Source organism: Astatotilapia calliptera, chromosome 18 (assembly GCF_900246225.1).
Source record: "Astatotilapia calliptera chromosome 18, fAstCal1.2, whole genome shotgun sequence".
Classification (NCBI taxonomy): Eukaryota; Metazoa; Chordata; class Actinopteri; order Cichliformes; family Cichlidae; genus Astatotilapia; species Astatotilapia calliptera.
The window spans coordinates 28,491,255-28,505,740 of NC_039319.1; the positions used below are offsets into that span (position 1 = coordinate 28,491,255).

The 14,486-nt window shown below is 41.6% G+C and overlaps 1 protein-coding gene across 3 annotated transcripts in view; it reads right to left on the minus strand.

Annotated features, from left to right (window-relative positions):
* Positions 1-14,486, minus strand: part of slc6a9 (solute carrier family 6 member 9) — a 79,103-nt gene that overhangs the window by 50,996 nt on the left and 13,621 nt on the right. For 2 of the 3 annotated variants that reach the window (XM_026148788.1, XM_026148786.1), the window contains exon 2: positions 11,532-11,849. In XM_026148788.1, coding sequence (XP_026004573.1) covers positions 11,532-11,561 — 30 coding nt within the window. In that variant the 5' untranslated portion in view covers positions 11,562-11,849. Of the gene's footprint in view, positions 1-11,531; positions 11,850-12,906; positions 13,022-14,486 lie in introns of those variants that run through there. The other variant, XM_026148787.1, reaches the window with a different exon arrangement.

Here is a 14,486-nt window from a genome sequence, read left to right on the forward strand (position 1 = left end):
GATCCAAAACAAACCGCCCGGGCAACAAAGGAGTGGCTCCATAAGAAGCATTTGAAAGTCCTGGAGTGGCCTGGCCAGTCTCCAGACCTCAACCCCATAGAAAATCTGTGGCGGGAGTTGAAAGTCCGTGTTGCTCGGCGACAGCCCCAAAACATCACTGCTCTCGAGAAGATCTGCATGGAGGACTGGGCCAAAATACCAGCTACTGTGTGTGCAAACCTGGTAAAGACCTATAGTAAACGTTTGACCTCTGTTATTGCCAACAAAGGTTATGTTACAAAGTATTGAGTTGTATTTTTGTTATTGACCAAATACTTATTTTCCACCCTGATTTACGAATAAATTCTTTACAAATCCTACCATGTGGATTCATGGATTTTTTTTTTCCACATTCTGTCTCTCACAGTTGAAGTGTACCTCTGGTGCAAATTACTGACCTCTGTCATCATTTTAGGTGGGGGAACTTGCACAATCGGTGGCTGACTAAATACTTTTTTGCCCCACTGTATACTCAGGATTATGTTCAAATAGGCAGTTCCACTTAATCACAATCAGGCTTGATGCTCCTGTCAAACCTTTCCTTCTCTTGTAGCTGTGAAACTCTAAGCACTGATGGGCGTTATTTGGGGATTGCACCCACATGCTATTTTGCCCTGTTCTGTCATGGTCCTGGGTCTTTTGACCCAGCGTTTTAAGTTTGAGTTTATTTTGTTCATTAGGTTATCTAAGTTCATTTGGTTATTAGACTCCTTGTGTTTTCTTCCCCTGTATTTAAGCTTCCCCTCACCCTTCGTGTTTCATGCTGCGTGTCTTATGTTATCAAGTTTGTATTATCATGCCTAAGTGTTTCTAGTTCTTATTATTTCCCCCTCCGTTTCCAACCATGTTAAATCTCCCCTGCTCTTCATGCGTTTCATGTCTGTGTCTTACGTTGTCAAGTTCTGGTTGTCGTGTCTAAGTCTGCATGTTTCCCGTTTTATTTTGAAAAGGGGTCTTGTGTTCTGTGCTCATGCGGTTAGTTTTACTCTTGCCTGTGCATCATTATGTTTATCCTAGTCAGCTGTTTCCTCATGTGTCTCCACTTCCCCTAATCACCTCCTGTGTATTTAAGTCCTCTGTTTTCAGTGTGTGATTGTCAGGTCGTCTGTTGTCCATGCCATGCTTCCAAGTTTCTTGTCTAGGTTTTTCTTATTGTTTGTTTAGATTCCCCAGTTTAGGTTTGTGTTAATTTTGCTTCAGTTTGCCTTGCCCTTTGTTTGTACCTTTTCTACCAGCCATATTAAACGGCTCACCTTTTGTTAACATTCAAGTTTTGTTCCCTGTTCCTTGGAGTCTGCATTTTGGGTCCTTTTTTCAATTCATACAGTCTGCCCTCACCAGACTGTGACATGTTCAGTAAGTCTGGCCATATGTTTAATCCTAATATTAATCAATAACACCAATTCATAGCTTGAAAAGTTCACCTAATTTTTATGTAACATTATTTCTTATGGAAAATCTTTTTTATTTTTTTTTATTTCAGAAGATCAAATTTGACAAAGACCATTTAGTGTAGTCTAACAGTTATGGTTACTGTGGTAATGTTGTGTATGTTAAACTTTGACTTTTGTAATGACAGAGTTCTGATAATCTCCCAAGTATAAAGGAGAAAGTTGCTTTGACAGTGGAGGGCACGTGATGGAGGAAAGTGAGAAAAATGCACCACTTGGACATGAAAACACTAGTGTGAAGACAGAAATAATCGCTTTCCATTTGATTTTGCTTTCCATTTCATCTCGGCAGTCATGCTCGTCTCTCCTTTTTGAAAGCCCTCTTATCTGCACTGACAAATAAACTCAAATATCACTGCATAATCAGACAGATAACTCATGCCTTTCTTTTGTTGGTTGAAAAAAAAAAAGCTTTGTAATCCTAAAGGCCAGTCAACACAATTGATATTCAGCTAAAAGTTACTAAACTGCACAGTCACACAAAATGTTCTTTCACTCAGGTGAGTTGACACGAGTTTCCTCTAAAGGCGATGCCGATAGGTGTAATGGCACTGTCACTATATCTATGCAGGCGGCTGCTTTTTCCTTGACCTCCATCCAGTGCTAACAGGATGGATAAGTGTCTGTCTTGCATACAATATTTATATTTATAATGCAATCAAGAAATGTCTTCTGTTATTTTAAAAATATCTCCACAATTTCTGATATCAAGTTATTTTTTTTCTAAAAATTTCCTGGTTCAACTACATCGTCAACTCAAACAAACGCACAACTTGTGCAACGTATCTACTTTGAACTGAGTTGACTCAACCAAAACTGTGGTACACAACAAAAGGGATGAAAAGAACAAGAAAAAAAGAGCAAACTCCAAATGCAAGGTCAAGCAAACACAGTTGGTGATCAGTGGCTGAACTCATACAGTGGTGCAATCTTAATACTAAACTAGTGAGTTTGAGAACAAACACACACAACAGTGCACCCTGATGAAGGCAAACATTCAATAAATAAAGCACTATTCTAACCATATTGGACATTGTAGCTATATAGCTCGTGTAATTTATATCTGCACATGGAACTCATACCTAGCGCAGTACTGTAGGTACACTCAGGACCCTGTTTGTTAATCCCAACATCCCTCCATCCTCTCTGTAATGAATATATAATATATAGAGAGCATAATGCCACTTGCACTTACTTGCGATGACAATAAACATCACTTTGACTTTGAACAGTCATCATCTGTCAGCTGGAGCATACTAGCCCAGCCTGACACTGTGCCATTTTTATATTAAAACGTGCATTCGAGTAAGTTTTAATCTGCAGCCACAAAGTGTAGCTTCACTATTTGCACTGTATTGGTCAGCTACTGTGCCTACTAAAGCCAGTGCTAGGGAGTCTACCAGACAGACCAGAGCACGCTTTGGAAGGATCTCTCCAGTCCATGTAGTCTAAGTATAGGTCTATTTTTGACTTGCACTGCTTTGAGCAGCACAGAGGAGATGAGAAGAGCAGGAAGTTACACAAAGAAACAGCACAGACCATCAAGTGAATTTTTAAGAAAAAAAAAAAAAAAAAAAAGGGCTCTGTGCTGACTCAAAGATCCACTTCCGAAGCCTTCGCTGTGTCCTTTGAAGCCACTTGAACGAGGAAACAAAACCACACTGGAGACTTTTGGTCGCAAACCCACATCCAGTGTACCCTGGAGCTAAGTACTGTTTGCAATCCTAATATATAGGTAATCTTTCCATTATATCCATTAACCTCCTAGGACTTGGCGTCCACATATGTGGACATCACATTTTGGGTTATTTAGACCAAAATACTCAATTTTGCTCTACATGGGCCTGATATCCAGTTTCGAAGGCATTATACTGCTACTGTTCTATCAAAATTTTAAAAGAATATCCTCATATGTGGTTCTTATTTTTCTTAAAAAGCAAAAATAAGGTTAAAAAAAATAAAAATCTGGTAATTCTTTGTTTTTACATTCACCGGACCCCAATATGCCCAAATATCAAAGAGAAATTAAAAATGCATGCCGTGGAAGAGCTCGGGTCTTAGGAGGTTAATAAACAAAAAAACCCTCAGTGTAACTATGTGCTTCTGGCAATTTGGGCTTTAGCTAACTGAATAAATACCTTTTTCACTGCCTGACAGCATGTCTCCTTGCCCTTTAGCATTCACAGATCAACATGCATTCGCACTGAACCGCTAATCTCACAGGGAGCCAACATCATGTCAAGACTTATTACATCCTCCACAATCTATATATCTGTCCCTTACAGCAATTAGGTTAATATCTCTTCACCTCTCATTAGCTCAGCACGCCTGTGATGGGACGTCTGACTGTGATAGAGACCTCCAGCTGAAGCATCGATAAGCCCAGACTTTCTCTTGCCTCCTGAGCGGATCATGTGACAAGTATCTGACACAGCGTTTAGGCCCGAGCGGTTGTGAGAGAAGACAGGATGACATAAGTGCACGGAAGAGCAGTGGGGAGAGAACTTCACAGGGTTGAGGTTCACAATAGGACAAGCGCTGCAGGAGCCGCAGAGCAGGGATAAAAGGAGGAAAACACAAAAAGATCAGTTTTGCAACAGCACTTTGGCTTTGTCTGGCGCCACAAAAGACAAAATGTGTTGAAGCGCAGTCGGAGGGAAAATCAACCTTTTTTTATTCAGTCCAAAACAGCTAGCTCTTTAATTGGGGGGGGGGGGGGGGGGGGGGGCAAAAACATCAGCTGTGGAGAAAAAGAAAAAAAACAAAAGTCAAGCGGGGAGATAAAGAAAACATAGAAGGGAGATGGGAAATGGAATAGGGTATTAGTGAGTGATGTTTGTCCAGCCGTCCAGCTGACCTGAACACAAACTGGCCTAGCCAGCACCTGAGAACCCAGGAGAGAAACACAAATGAAGGAAAGGAAGAGAGAGTTAAAAAAAAAAAGAAAAAGAAAGAGGGAACAGAGAGACATTTCCAACGGTTGGTTTAACCTGAAGTTTCCATGATAAATTCTCCACCCATCCCCCTGACCCCTCATCTCTCTGCTTTGGCTGGGAGGGCCCCAGCTGTTCGGTCTGTATAAATAGCGTGAGGCTTTAGCTCGGACCCCGGGGGAGCGCGGGGCTCATTGGAGAGAAGGCACGGGAACAAATCGGGCCGGAAAAAGCACACAACATACACATTTTGACAAACATATGGGACCATTGCTGGGGATGAAAGTGCGAAACATGTGAGTGAAGTTGGCCTCACGTGGCAAAAGTCACTGTCGCGCTTAAAATGTGGCGAGAGAGGAAGAGCGGCAAACGGCCAGGAAGAGACGTGACATCTTCACTCGCTAAAAAAACGTCTTCGAAGACAGCCACTCGAACAAAAAAGGCAAACATGTTTCTTTATGGCAAAAGCGTATGCACACTGTACACCAACTACATATTCTACTCTGAGTCTATAAGCAACACAAATCTTTCAGAAATGACTTGAAGATTAGAGCATTAGAGATTAAAGCCACCTTGACTACCCTTCTATGAGCACCTGTGGTTTGAGGGACAACAATAGCCCTCCTGTTATTCATTATGCTTTAAAATAAGCTTTGGCCTTGTTGTAATGTATTGTTCATTTGCTTTTTGTTCCGTTTCACTGCTCTATTTAATACTGCAAAATATTAGAGAGAGAACCCTATTGATTTGACAGTCCCCTATGAGCAAGCGCTTAACGACAACGGGAACGAAGAACCCCCTTTTAACAGGAAGAAACCTCCAGCACAAGCAAGCAGGTTCAGACAGGATTCATCTGCTGTTTGATAACATGTAGTAGTGGAAGATGAACATATTTGGAGGAATGAGAGGGAAGTGCAGGAGAAGAGAATGTTCCTTCAGAGCCTATTGCAGTATAACTTCGAGATGATTTAGGGTCAAGTGATCAAGCTTCAACTAAAAAGCCTTACCAAAAAGGACTGATTAAGCCTAATCTTAAGGCAAAGATGGTGTCTGACTCCTAAAGCTAAACTGGGAGCTGTTCATTCAGGACTTTGTATGCAAGGAGAAGGATTTTAAAGTCAATTCTTGATTTAACGGGGAGCCAATAAGAGAGGCAAGTATGGGAGAAAAAGGACCTGTCTCTCTCCCGCTCTCTAGTCCTCATTAGTACTCTCTGTGCAGCATTTTGTATCCATTTAAGACTTTTCAGGGAGCCATTAGGACAACCTGATACAGATACTAAGCAAGAAGCACTCCGAGAGCGCAATCTTCTCGGAGTGCTTCAGCATTTACTTTTAAGGGAACAGTATTGTATTTTGTGCAGTAAAAAACAAACAAACAAAAAAACGGATAACAGCAGCATGACAGATGATAATTACACAACATTATGTATGAACAGATAATGAATAATAGGTATTGATTTGTAAATAACTGCATATGAGTAAATTGAGCATTTATTTATTATTTATTTATTATTATACTACAGGATATCAGACTGACTAGACTCTTTCTCTTAACAATACTTTCTTTATTGATGTAACAGATTTTAGGGTCAGATGTGACATGATATTTGGATTCAAACTATAACGGGATATTCAGAATACCTCCTATACATTATCATTTCGTTAATGTTGCCAATCCAAACAAAAGGCATTAGAATTTTAAACATAGTTTTTAAGGTAAAAGACATTTTATGAAGGTTTGACCTTATTTGACCTTGAAGAGGTCAGAGGGCTGAAGTGACGGGATATTTAGCGTCCCCATATATCATTCGCTGTATCAATATATGTTGTCAATAGAAACAAAAGAAGAAAGAAACATAGTTTTAAAAAGCTCTACATGGCATTATTATCACTTTGACCTTCAAATCATTCTGTTGACCTTCAGGTAGCGGTCAGAGGTCAAAAGGGACATTTTATATCTTTGCTCTGATATGTTAAAATATGTGATATTTTAAATCTTTATACGGTACTTTCTATATGTTGACAATACAAACCAGCCATCCACCATCCATCCCACTGGTGACATCATGGCTAACACAGATGGCAGTGATGGAATGCACCCAATGATACTATAGATTCCATCCCATGAAAAGGGGTAAAGAGAGGGGGAAACAAAGAAATGAAGAAAAGTGCAGAGGGGTGGAACCACGCATTAGAGGGCCATGCAGAAAAGACCCCCCTTGGGGGGTCAGGTTGGGTTCAAGCGCAACAAATTACCTAAATATGGTTGTGAAAAGGCCTTAGAAAAAAAGGTTTTGATGGAAACTGCAGAAAGTGATAATAACGCTCAAAGAAAAAGGGGGGAAATTTAGGGGCTCTGCTGTGCAGACACAATGTCACAAACCTGTCCATAATTTCACTGACTACAGAGGATAAAAATGGAAAAAAGTGTTAAGTCCCTGCTTTTTAACTTGCTCGTCCCTTTTGTGCAGTGGGAGGGAGTGGGATCTATTGAAGGAGCAGAAAGAAAAAGTGGAAGAAGTGGAGAGGAAGAAAATCAGAATACGAAATTTTCAGCCTGAGTGGTTTTTTCCAAACGAAATCTAAAAAGCTCTGAAACACAATGGAGTCCCCTTTTCCCCCCTCTCTGCTATGTGTGTGTGAACATACATAGGAGGTTGGTTGGTGGTGGGTTACCTTTTCAAGAGTGCCCAGCAGTGGACGTGTTTGGCATTTGCGGCCCTTGTTGCTCAATTGTATGTTCGCCACAGCAGCTGAATCTGGGCGCCGCCTGTGACCCGTGCGGATGCTTGTATTTATTTTTTTCCCTCCCAGTCCTCATTCAGCCGATCAGTTGGAGGGTGGAGTGAAATCAAAAACAGAAATTATGTCTGACTTCTCCTCCACCCCGACCTGCCTTCAGAGATCAGTCTCTCTTAGTTCACATCTGTTTGTTGGCCCTTCGCCCCAAAGGCAGTCAACATGGTTGCTGAGCACTGCTGTTAACTAAACCGGCTGACTGGCAACTCAATATGTTTCTTACATAAGTGGAGAAAAAGAAGGAGAGAGGCTGTTTCACCTGTAATAAGTGTATGAGGAGTATGCAGCGCACATGGTCAACATTGTACTCACAAAAGGCAGCTCCATGGGGCGGAAACTACAAGAAAAAACAACATTTTGCAACATTCACAGGCTCAGGCACATGAAGCAGGGCTATTAACAAAGTGATGTGCCAGGAAAAAAAAGAAACACTTCTTTAAAAGGCTCAGCACATCCCTGCTAACTCCCAAATATATCCTCTGGGCTTGCATTTATTACTTTCAGACCAAAAGTCACAGCCTGGTCGGCCTTTACTCCACACACAGAGGAGAGCCATAAAGACTGGATGTGTGAGTTTTGTTCTGCGTGTGTCAGTATGTACAAATACCCAGATTGTTTGTGGGTGTGCATCTGTATTTATCCAGGTGGTGGTAAAGAGTTTCATATCTGAGCGCTTGCTCACATATCTAAAATATGTTTATGTGGTATTCTAAACTGTGTCAGTGCCTCGTGTGTGCGTGGAGGCATGCGTGTGTGTTTGTGTGTATCCTGACCTCAGGGAGGTTATGGCTGTGGGTCCCACTATTTCTTTCCATTTAGTTTCCACTTCACAGCCTATAGCACACATTAGCCTCACAACCCCTGGGAAATGGCGCGCGCACAAACATAGTGAGAAACAGACTCTCTCACACACACACACACACACACACACACACACACACACACACACACACACACACACACACACACACACACACACACACACCACTCAGGGGGCACAGAGAAAAACACATTCCTGTATAATAAAGTGACATAACTTTTGTTGCATGACTGATTAAATGAGTAACTGTACATGCCAAATGTATGTATGCGTATATAACTGTATAGGCCAACTTTTTACATTACTGGCAGTATAAATCTGTGTAAAGAATGCAGTGGATCAGGAAATAACTTGTTCCAAGGACCTTCTGTGCTACTGTCCACATCCCACACTAATAGGAATTACAGTCTATAAAATGTTGCAAATTAGCAGCATTCAAACACATTAGTTACATATACAAAGAAATATGTCTTGTATGATTTGGGGTAGCATTGCATCTAATTTCATGCAGTTTTTCATTGCCTTATTTTTCTGTTTTTTAAGTTTTGTCAGAAGGTAAAACCCTTTGTTTGAACCTGTGCATGTGCATCCTTAAATGCACAAACGTGGGAGGCATTGTTGTAACCTGGAAATCACTCCTTTATGTTCTGTAGTTTTTGGTTACTTCGTAACTTGAACTAAACATGGATGAAAAATAGCATTTAAAAAAAAGAAATCTCTTGACAATTGCATTGAGAGCACATTGTAGCTTCAAGAATCTGCTGCAACAAACAATTTGACATTAAGGACTTAACATCATCTTATCACAGAGTGCCAGAAAGTTTCAGTTTTGAGGGAAACACAAATTCTTATCATGTAAGAATGTCAGGATTTGAGAAACTGAACTTAGAATCACTGATAATCCCTCCCAAGTCCAAATGTCTCAGCAATTATGGACGAAAAGTAACAAGCAAACTCTTAAAGGCTTGCCAACATTAAACTCTGATCAGGAGCCAGTCCTCGCTGACCTTTTCCTCCTCCTTTGGCCTTGATGGTGATGGAGGGCCAGCTCTGGCCCAGCACGGCCAGACATATCAATACAGCGCCCAGCAGAAAATATAAGCAAAACCTCAGTCCAACTCCTCCTCCTTCCCCTCCCTACTCTCACATCCACATACATACATCTTAACAGCAGACGCTTTAAGGAGTAAAGACAAAGAGACAGCTATCCATGCGACAAAACCTTGTGCCAGGGCACCATCTGCTCATCCGCTCAGTGGAAGTGGTAACTTCCAGGGCAGTCAAAGACAACGCAGGAAGATTGAGGAGACGGGGCTCCCTTTTGACCGCTGTGAAAGAGCAAGGGAGTAAAGTTTGAAACAGAAAGAGTCCCGGCAGAAGGCTACCAGCCGAGCCAAGCAGTAGCAGGAAGCGAGCGCCTTGTGTGTCCTGAGATTTACGGTGACTGGTCCATCCACCAACCACCTGGACCTGCATAAATAAATTTAACCAGACAATTCAAAAACGGGTATTGCTGAGTGGAATCAAACGATGAAGGAGGAAAGACCATTTCCGCCCTCTGAATAGAGGCAAAGATGAATAGACTGAGTCACATGATAAATAACTGCATAAATTCAAAATCATCTTCTGGATGAGAACATGGTCTAACACGGAGAGACGGAAAAAAAAGAGCTCAAGGAGAGGGAGGGAGGGAGGGAGGGAGGGAAAAAACACAAGTGACAGTTGGCGATGGGAGAGCAAGATACACACACACTTATCTGTTGTTGCCATCTCTAAGACACAATTGGCATCACTGTCCACAAATGCTGAAGACAACAATCCCAGCCATGAGAAACTGTGTGTGTGTTAGCTGCTGTCTGCCATCACTGCTGCAGGTGGCGTACGATCTACCTGCAGCTCTGTGCCTCCATTACGCTTTTCAATGTGTTAAATCATCATAAAGAAGCAGTTTAAGTAAAGCACTCACTGAGCAGTACAGCAGAATGGCTTCAAACGCTTTGGGTCGACAAAATTCAGTTTAAAGATTACAAATGATAGAATTTTAACTTCTCTCAGGTGAGATGAATAGCTAAAGCCTGCACTGAAACAGTACAATATCCTGAATTGATCCATTCACTTTACTTTATTATTATTAGCCTTCAAACCGCTGCTGGCTGCGAGGAGTAACTACAGAAACACTTGATTGATACTTCAGTTGTTTCCTCTATACTTGCCTGCTGTGTGCGTGAGGTCTGTAACTTCCTAGTGGCCACAGAGTGCCACTTACATCTCAGTTAAATGCAGGCACATGTAGCCAAGAGTATTCACATCTACCTCTTGACACAATCATTTAAAAATCTCCTGTTGAGCTACAGCCAAACACACAGAACTTTTTGGTTTTCTTCCCCCCCCACAAATACCCGGCAGTGCCAAAGCAATCAAACAACTGACTGGCTATCTGTCACTGAGCTGTAAACTCTCCAACACAAACAAACAATTTTTGAAAGCCAAAAAAAATACAAAATTATATCTCCATCCTCCAAGCACCTTCAAATGTTTGTGCGGGAGAGACGCTGATAACGGCGCCCTCTTAACTTCAGACGGTGTGTTTGCATTTTAGCGGGGATATACATCTTAAAAGGATGCGGCAGTGAGAGAGACAGAGAGAGAAAAAAATGTCAGCGGGGAGGAAAGCAAGGCTTCAAACAGGCAAGAATGTCAGATGAGAGTTGGAGCTCAGTTATCGCCGTCTCAAGACGGACTAAAGGGAGAAAGCCAGAGAGAGAGAGAGAGACGGAAGGAGAGGTGACCGGACTGCCAATGACGCCAAACCTCTATTTAAAGCTTCCCCAACAGTGTAGGCCTGACACTGACACATTTACCTCTTGGCCTCATGTTTTATCAGCAGCCACCTCCTCTCCAAAAACAAAACAAAACAAAAAAAAGTGAATCCACTTTTACTGTTTTCAGCTCTTGCAGAGATCAGATAGCTGGTGAGAGTGTGCTGAGAGGAGAGCTTCTATGCCTGCAAATGAACTTTGGGGGCTTTTGGGACCGTGTTTAGTTGCTAATGTGTAGTTAAGCAGTGCCATTGTGAACAGCAGGGGGTGACAGCTCCGTCTCCTGCACATAAACACCGACAGGATAATCACCCTGGTGGGGAAACTGCGGCCGTTTTTTTTTTTTTTTTACTCAGCGAAAAACCTGTGAATCCTAATCCCAGGTTACAAATTTCAACATAAAAACGGGAGAAAAAGTAGGAAAGTATGAGCACAACAGCCTACTTTTGAACACATAACAGGTTAGAGTCCTGTGAATGATCCCCTAGTGAAATGAAGCCAAACCACCTGGCCTCCAAAGGGGAGCCAGAGGGTGACTCAACTGGTGGTCCAGCAGCTGCATCCCACCAGCGGCCTACAGCTGAGATGTGTTTGCATCTGCATGTTACTGCTTTTAAAAAAAACACGAGTGTGCGCACACGTGTTTACTGAACAAAAATGAAACTTACCAGGATCCCAGCAAACTGCTTCTCTTCCATCCTTCAGGACCTCGTCGGCAAAGATCCCCTGCCTCTCTCTCTCTCTCTCTCTCTCTCGCGCGCGCTCTCTCTCTCTCTCTCTCCCTGTGTCTGGGATGGACTTGTCTGCCTCTCGCCCAGCAAAGTTTGGAGTTTTCTGAGGTGGTCGAGGTTCGCTGGAGCGTCTTCACCCCCGTCGCGTCGCTCTCTCCGTCTCTGTCCCCCCTTCTTCTGTGCTGCTTGCAAGTGTAGCTGAAGTGGCGTCGCTGCTTTGTGCTAATTCTGCCCTAATCCAGAAACTTTTCTATGCTGTGAAAAGAACACGTGACAGGCAGAGAGGGGTGGAGGGAGAACAGGAGTTGGGGGGGAGAAAGGGGTAGGGTAAGTGGGGAATAGGGGGGGAGGCAAAGCAACACTTTTTTTTAGTTTCTTGTCCCCTTTGGCCATGTTCAAAACCGTTTGTCAGTCTTAGTACATGACCTGCTCTGAGGTCAAAATTTTTAAAACCACACATCAACTGTTTATGGTGAGAGTTAAAGAAAAGGTGGGAATGTAACTGGTAAAGCGTCAGTTAGTGAGGATGCAGGCAAACAATTCAGAAAACATGTAGTGACAGATTTGCTTTTTTTTTTTTTTTTTTAGCAAAGCAGCTGCCATAACAAAGTGCCCTTTTGTGTAAAGAGATTAACTGTTAGGGAAACGTTTAGACTGCCCACTGACTACTGCTGTATGGAAGCCAGACTGGGAAAAGAACACTCAGCCTGGATCTGGAAGAAAAGTGGCCGAAAATACTTTGGATTGAAAAGTTTCTGAAATGTGCATCTGGGCACTTACCTTTCACTGCATCCCTGCACGCATGTTGAGAGCAAACAACATCAACAGTAGTTTATAATAGATATACACCTATAAATACTACAGCTACAGATTCATCTGCAGCTGTTTCTGCTCATGAATTAATTACTGATTTGGTCTACCAAACCTGAAAAAGCCAGTCTTCCCAGCAGCTTATATTTCTCCAACAGTCCAAAACACAAACAGATATAAACTAGACATCCCTCAAATCTGAAGTATGTCTCCCTTTATTTGGCTCAGGGAATAAAAAAAAAAACAAACAAACTTCAGTATACTAAAAGCGCTCGTGAAAAAAGGAGAGAAAAGGTGGCCAAATATAGCCACTCTTTACTGTTACAGGCATTAAAAAAAAATAATAATAAAATCCCCCACACATGTACACATGTCACATACACGGGAGCCTACAGGGACTGGAAAAAAATGCCTCCCCCTGGGGTCAACCATCATACACATCATGATGCTCACTGATAAAAAGATGGGAAGAAACAAAACGAGGTTAAAAACGGATCCTTACCATCCACAATATGATGTCTGAATAGAGAAAAACCACACAACCAAGACACAACCTTGTACGTGAGGAAAAGGGCTAGCAGCTCGGCCGTGAGAAACTCACTGACACAAAGGCTGAAGTCTTTGATCAAATCACCGTGCTCTGGCTCCTTCTCACTGGCTGGGTAATGTATGTACATAAGGTAAGAGTTGAGCCAAGCCTATTGGGCAATCCGGGGAGGCGTGTCAGCAAGAGGTTACGTCCAACTTACTCTGAAACCTGACGTGTCTGTTGGCCCTTGTGAGGTAAGTAGCTTCCAAGCACAGACTGCATAATGTCCCACGGTACCGCCTTGTCCCTAACATGAAGTAATCTTATCAATAAAAAAAAAAAAAAAATGCCAAAAACCGTCTGATTATTGTAAATGTGAGAACTTTTTTTTTATTTATTTATTTCTTTTTTTTTACATGAAGTGTTTTCTGGTTTTGAACTTTATATTACTTTCCACAGAGGAGCGGATTAATGGATTAACTGAGAATGAGAATTATGTTATTTCCTGCCCCATTCACCACTAAGTTGCTTGTGAGGGGAAAAAAAGCAGAAATATCCATAACCAATGAGCTTGGCAAGAGGGGCTCAGGAGGTGAATCTTGAAGATAAAAAAACAAAACGTTTTTGGTTTGGACGACGTTGGCTCTTTAGAGAATTTAAACATTTCCCTTAGTAAAAAGACAGGCTGCAGACTGAACACTAATACGTGCCCCGACTACACCACAAAAGGCCAAGGATGATGCAAAGTATTTTCAGAGCCGACTGCTTACACAGCATTAATGATAAACCCGGTAAGAATGAGCTCCTCAGCCTCTGGTTACCTCTCATTTCTTCCACCCTTGTATGTAAAATTACTTGGACATCTAAGGAATATTAAAAAAAAAAAAAAAATCAGTTATAATGATGAATATGAGCTTATTGTGCACACTGACATTTTTAATTTGAGGTTATTCACGACCAAATTAGAGGGAGGGTTTAGGAATTACAGCACTCCAAAAGTAATTTGAAAGTTGACTGAAAAGCCATTTCGTGAGCAGGTGAGTGCTATTGTTTAGTTATTTCTTCATAAATTAAACAGGTCAGGAGTTGTTTGCAGGATGCATCACAACATCAAGTCCAAATAAAGAACACTCTCTAAGAGTTCGACATATCACAATCCGAGTCTACAGTACTGAGATGTTGTATGAAGAAATGCATAGGAAGTTACTATAAAGAGCAAAAGAATCAAAAGCCTGCAGAATAAAAAGGGGTCAACTTTATAAAACATAAAAAGAGATCATTTCTGGCACAGAATTATCTTTAAAAGCTGTTTCAGTACCATTCAAACTGATCTGTATGCATGGCCATACAGATCAACAGCTCTTAGTTTGTTTGTCGGTTTCCAATACATGGTTCCTGGTTGATTTCTCAAGGTTTACATTCTCAGGTTTTCCTATTTTTGCAATTGAGCTTTGTTCCAAGTTATAGTTTTGTTTATACTTAATTTCTTAAAATCATTTTATATTTTGCATTTTGGCCTCTATCAAATAAACTGTTTCCCTTTTGTAGAAACC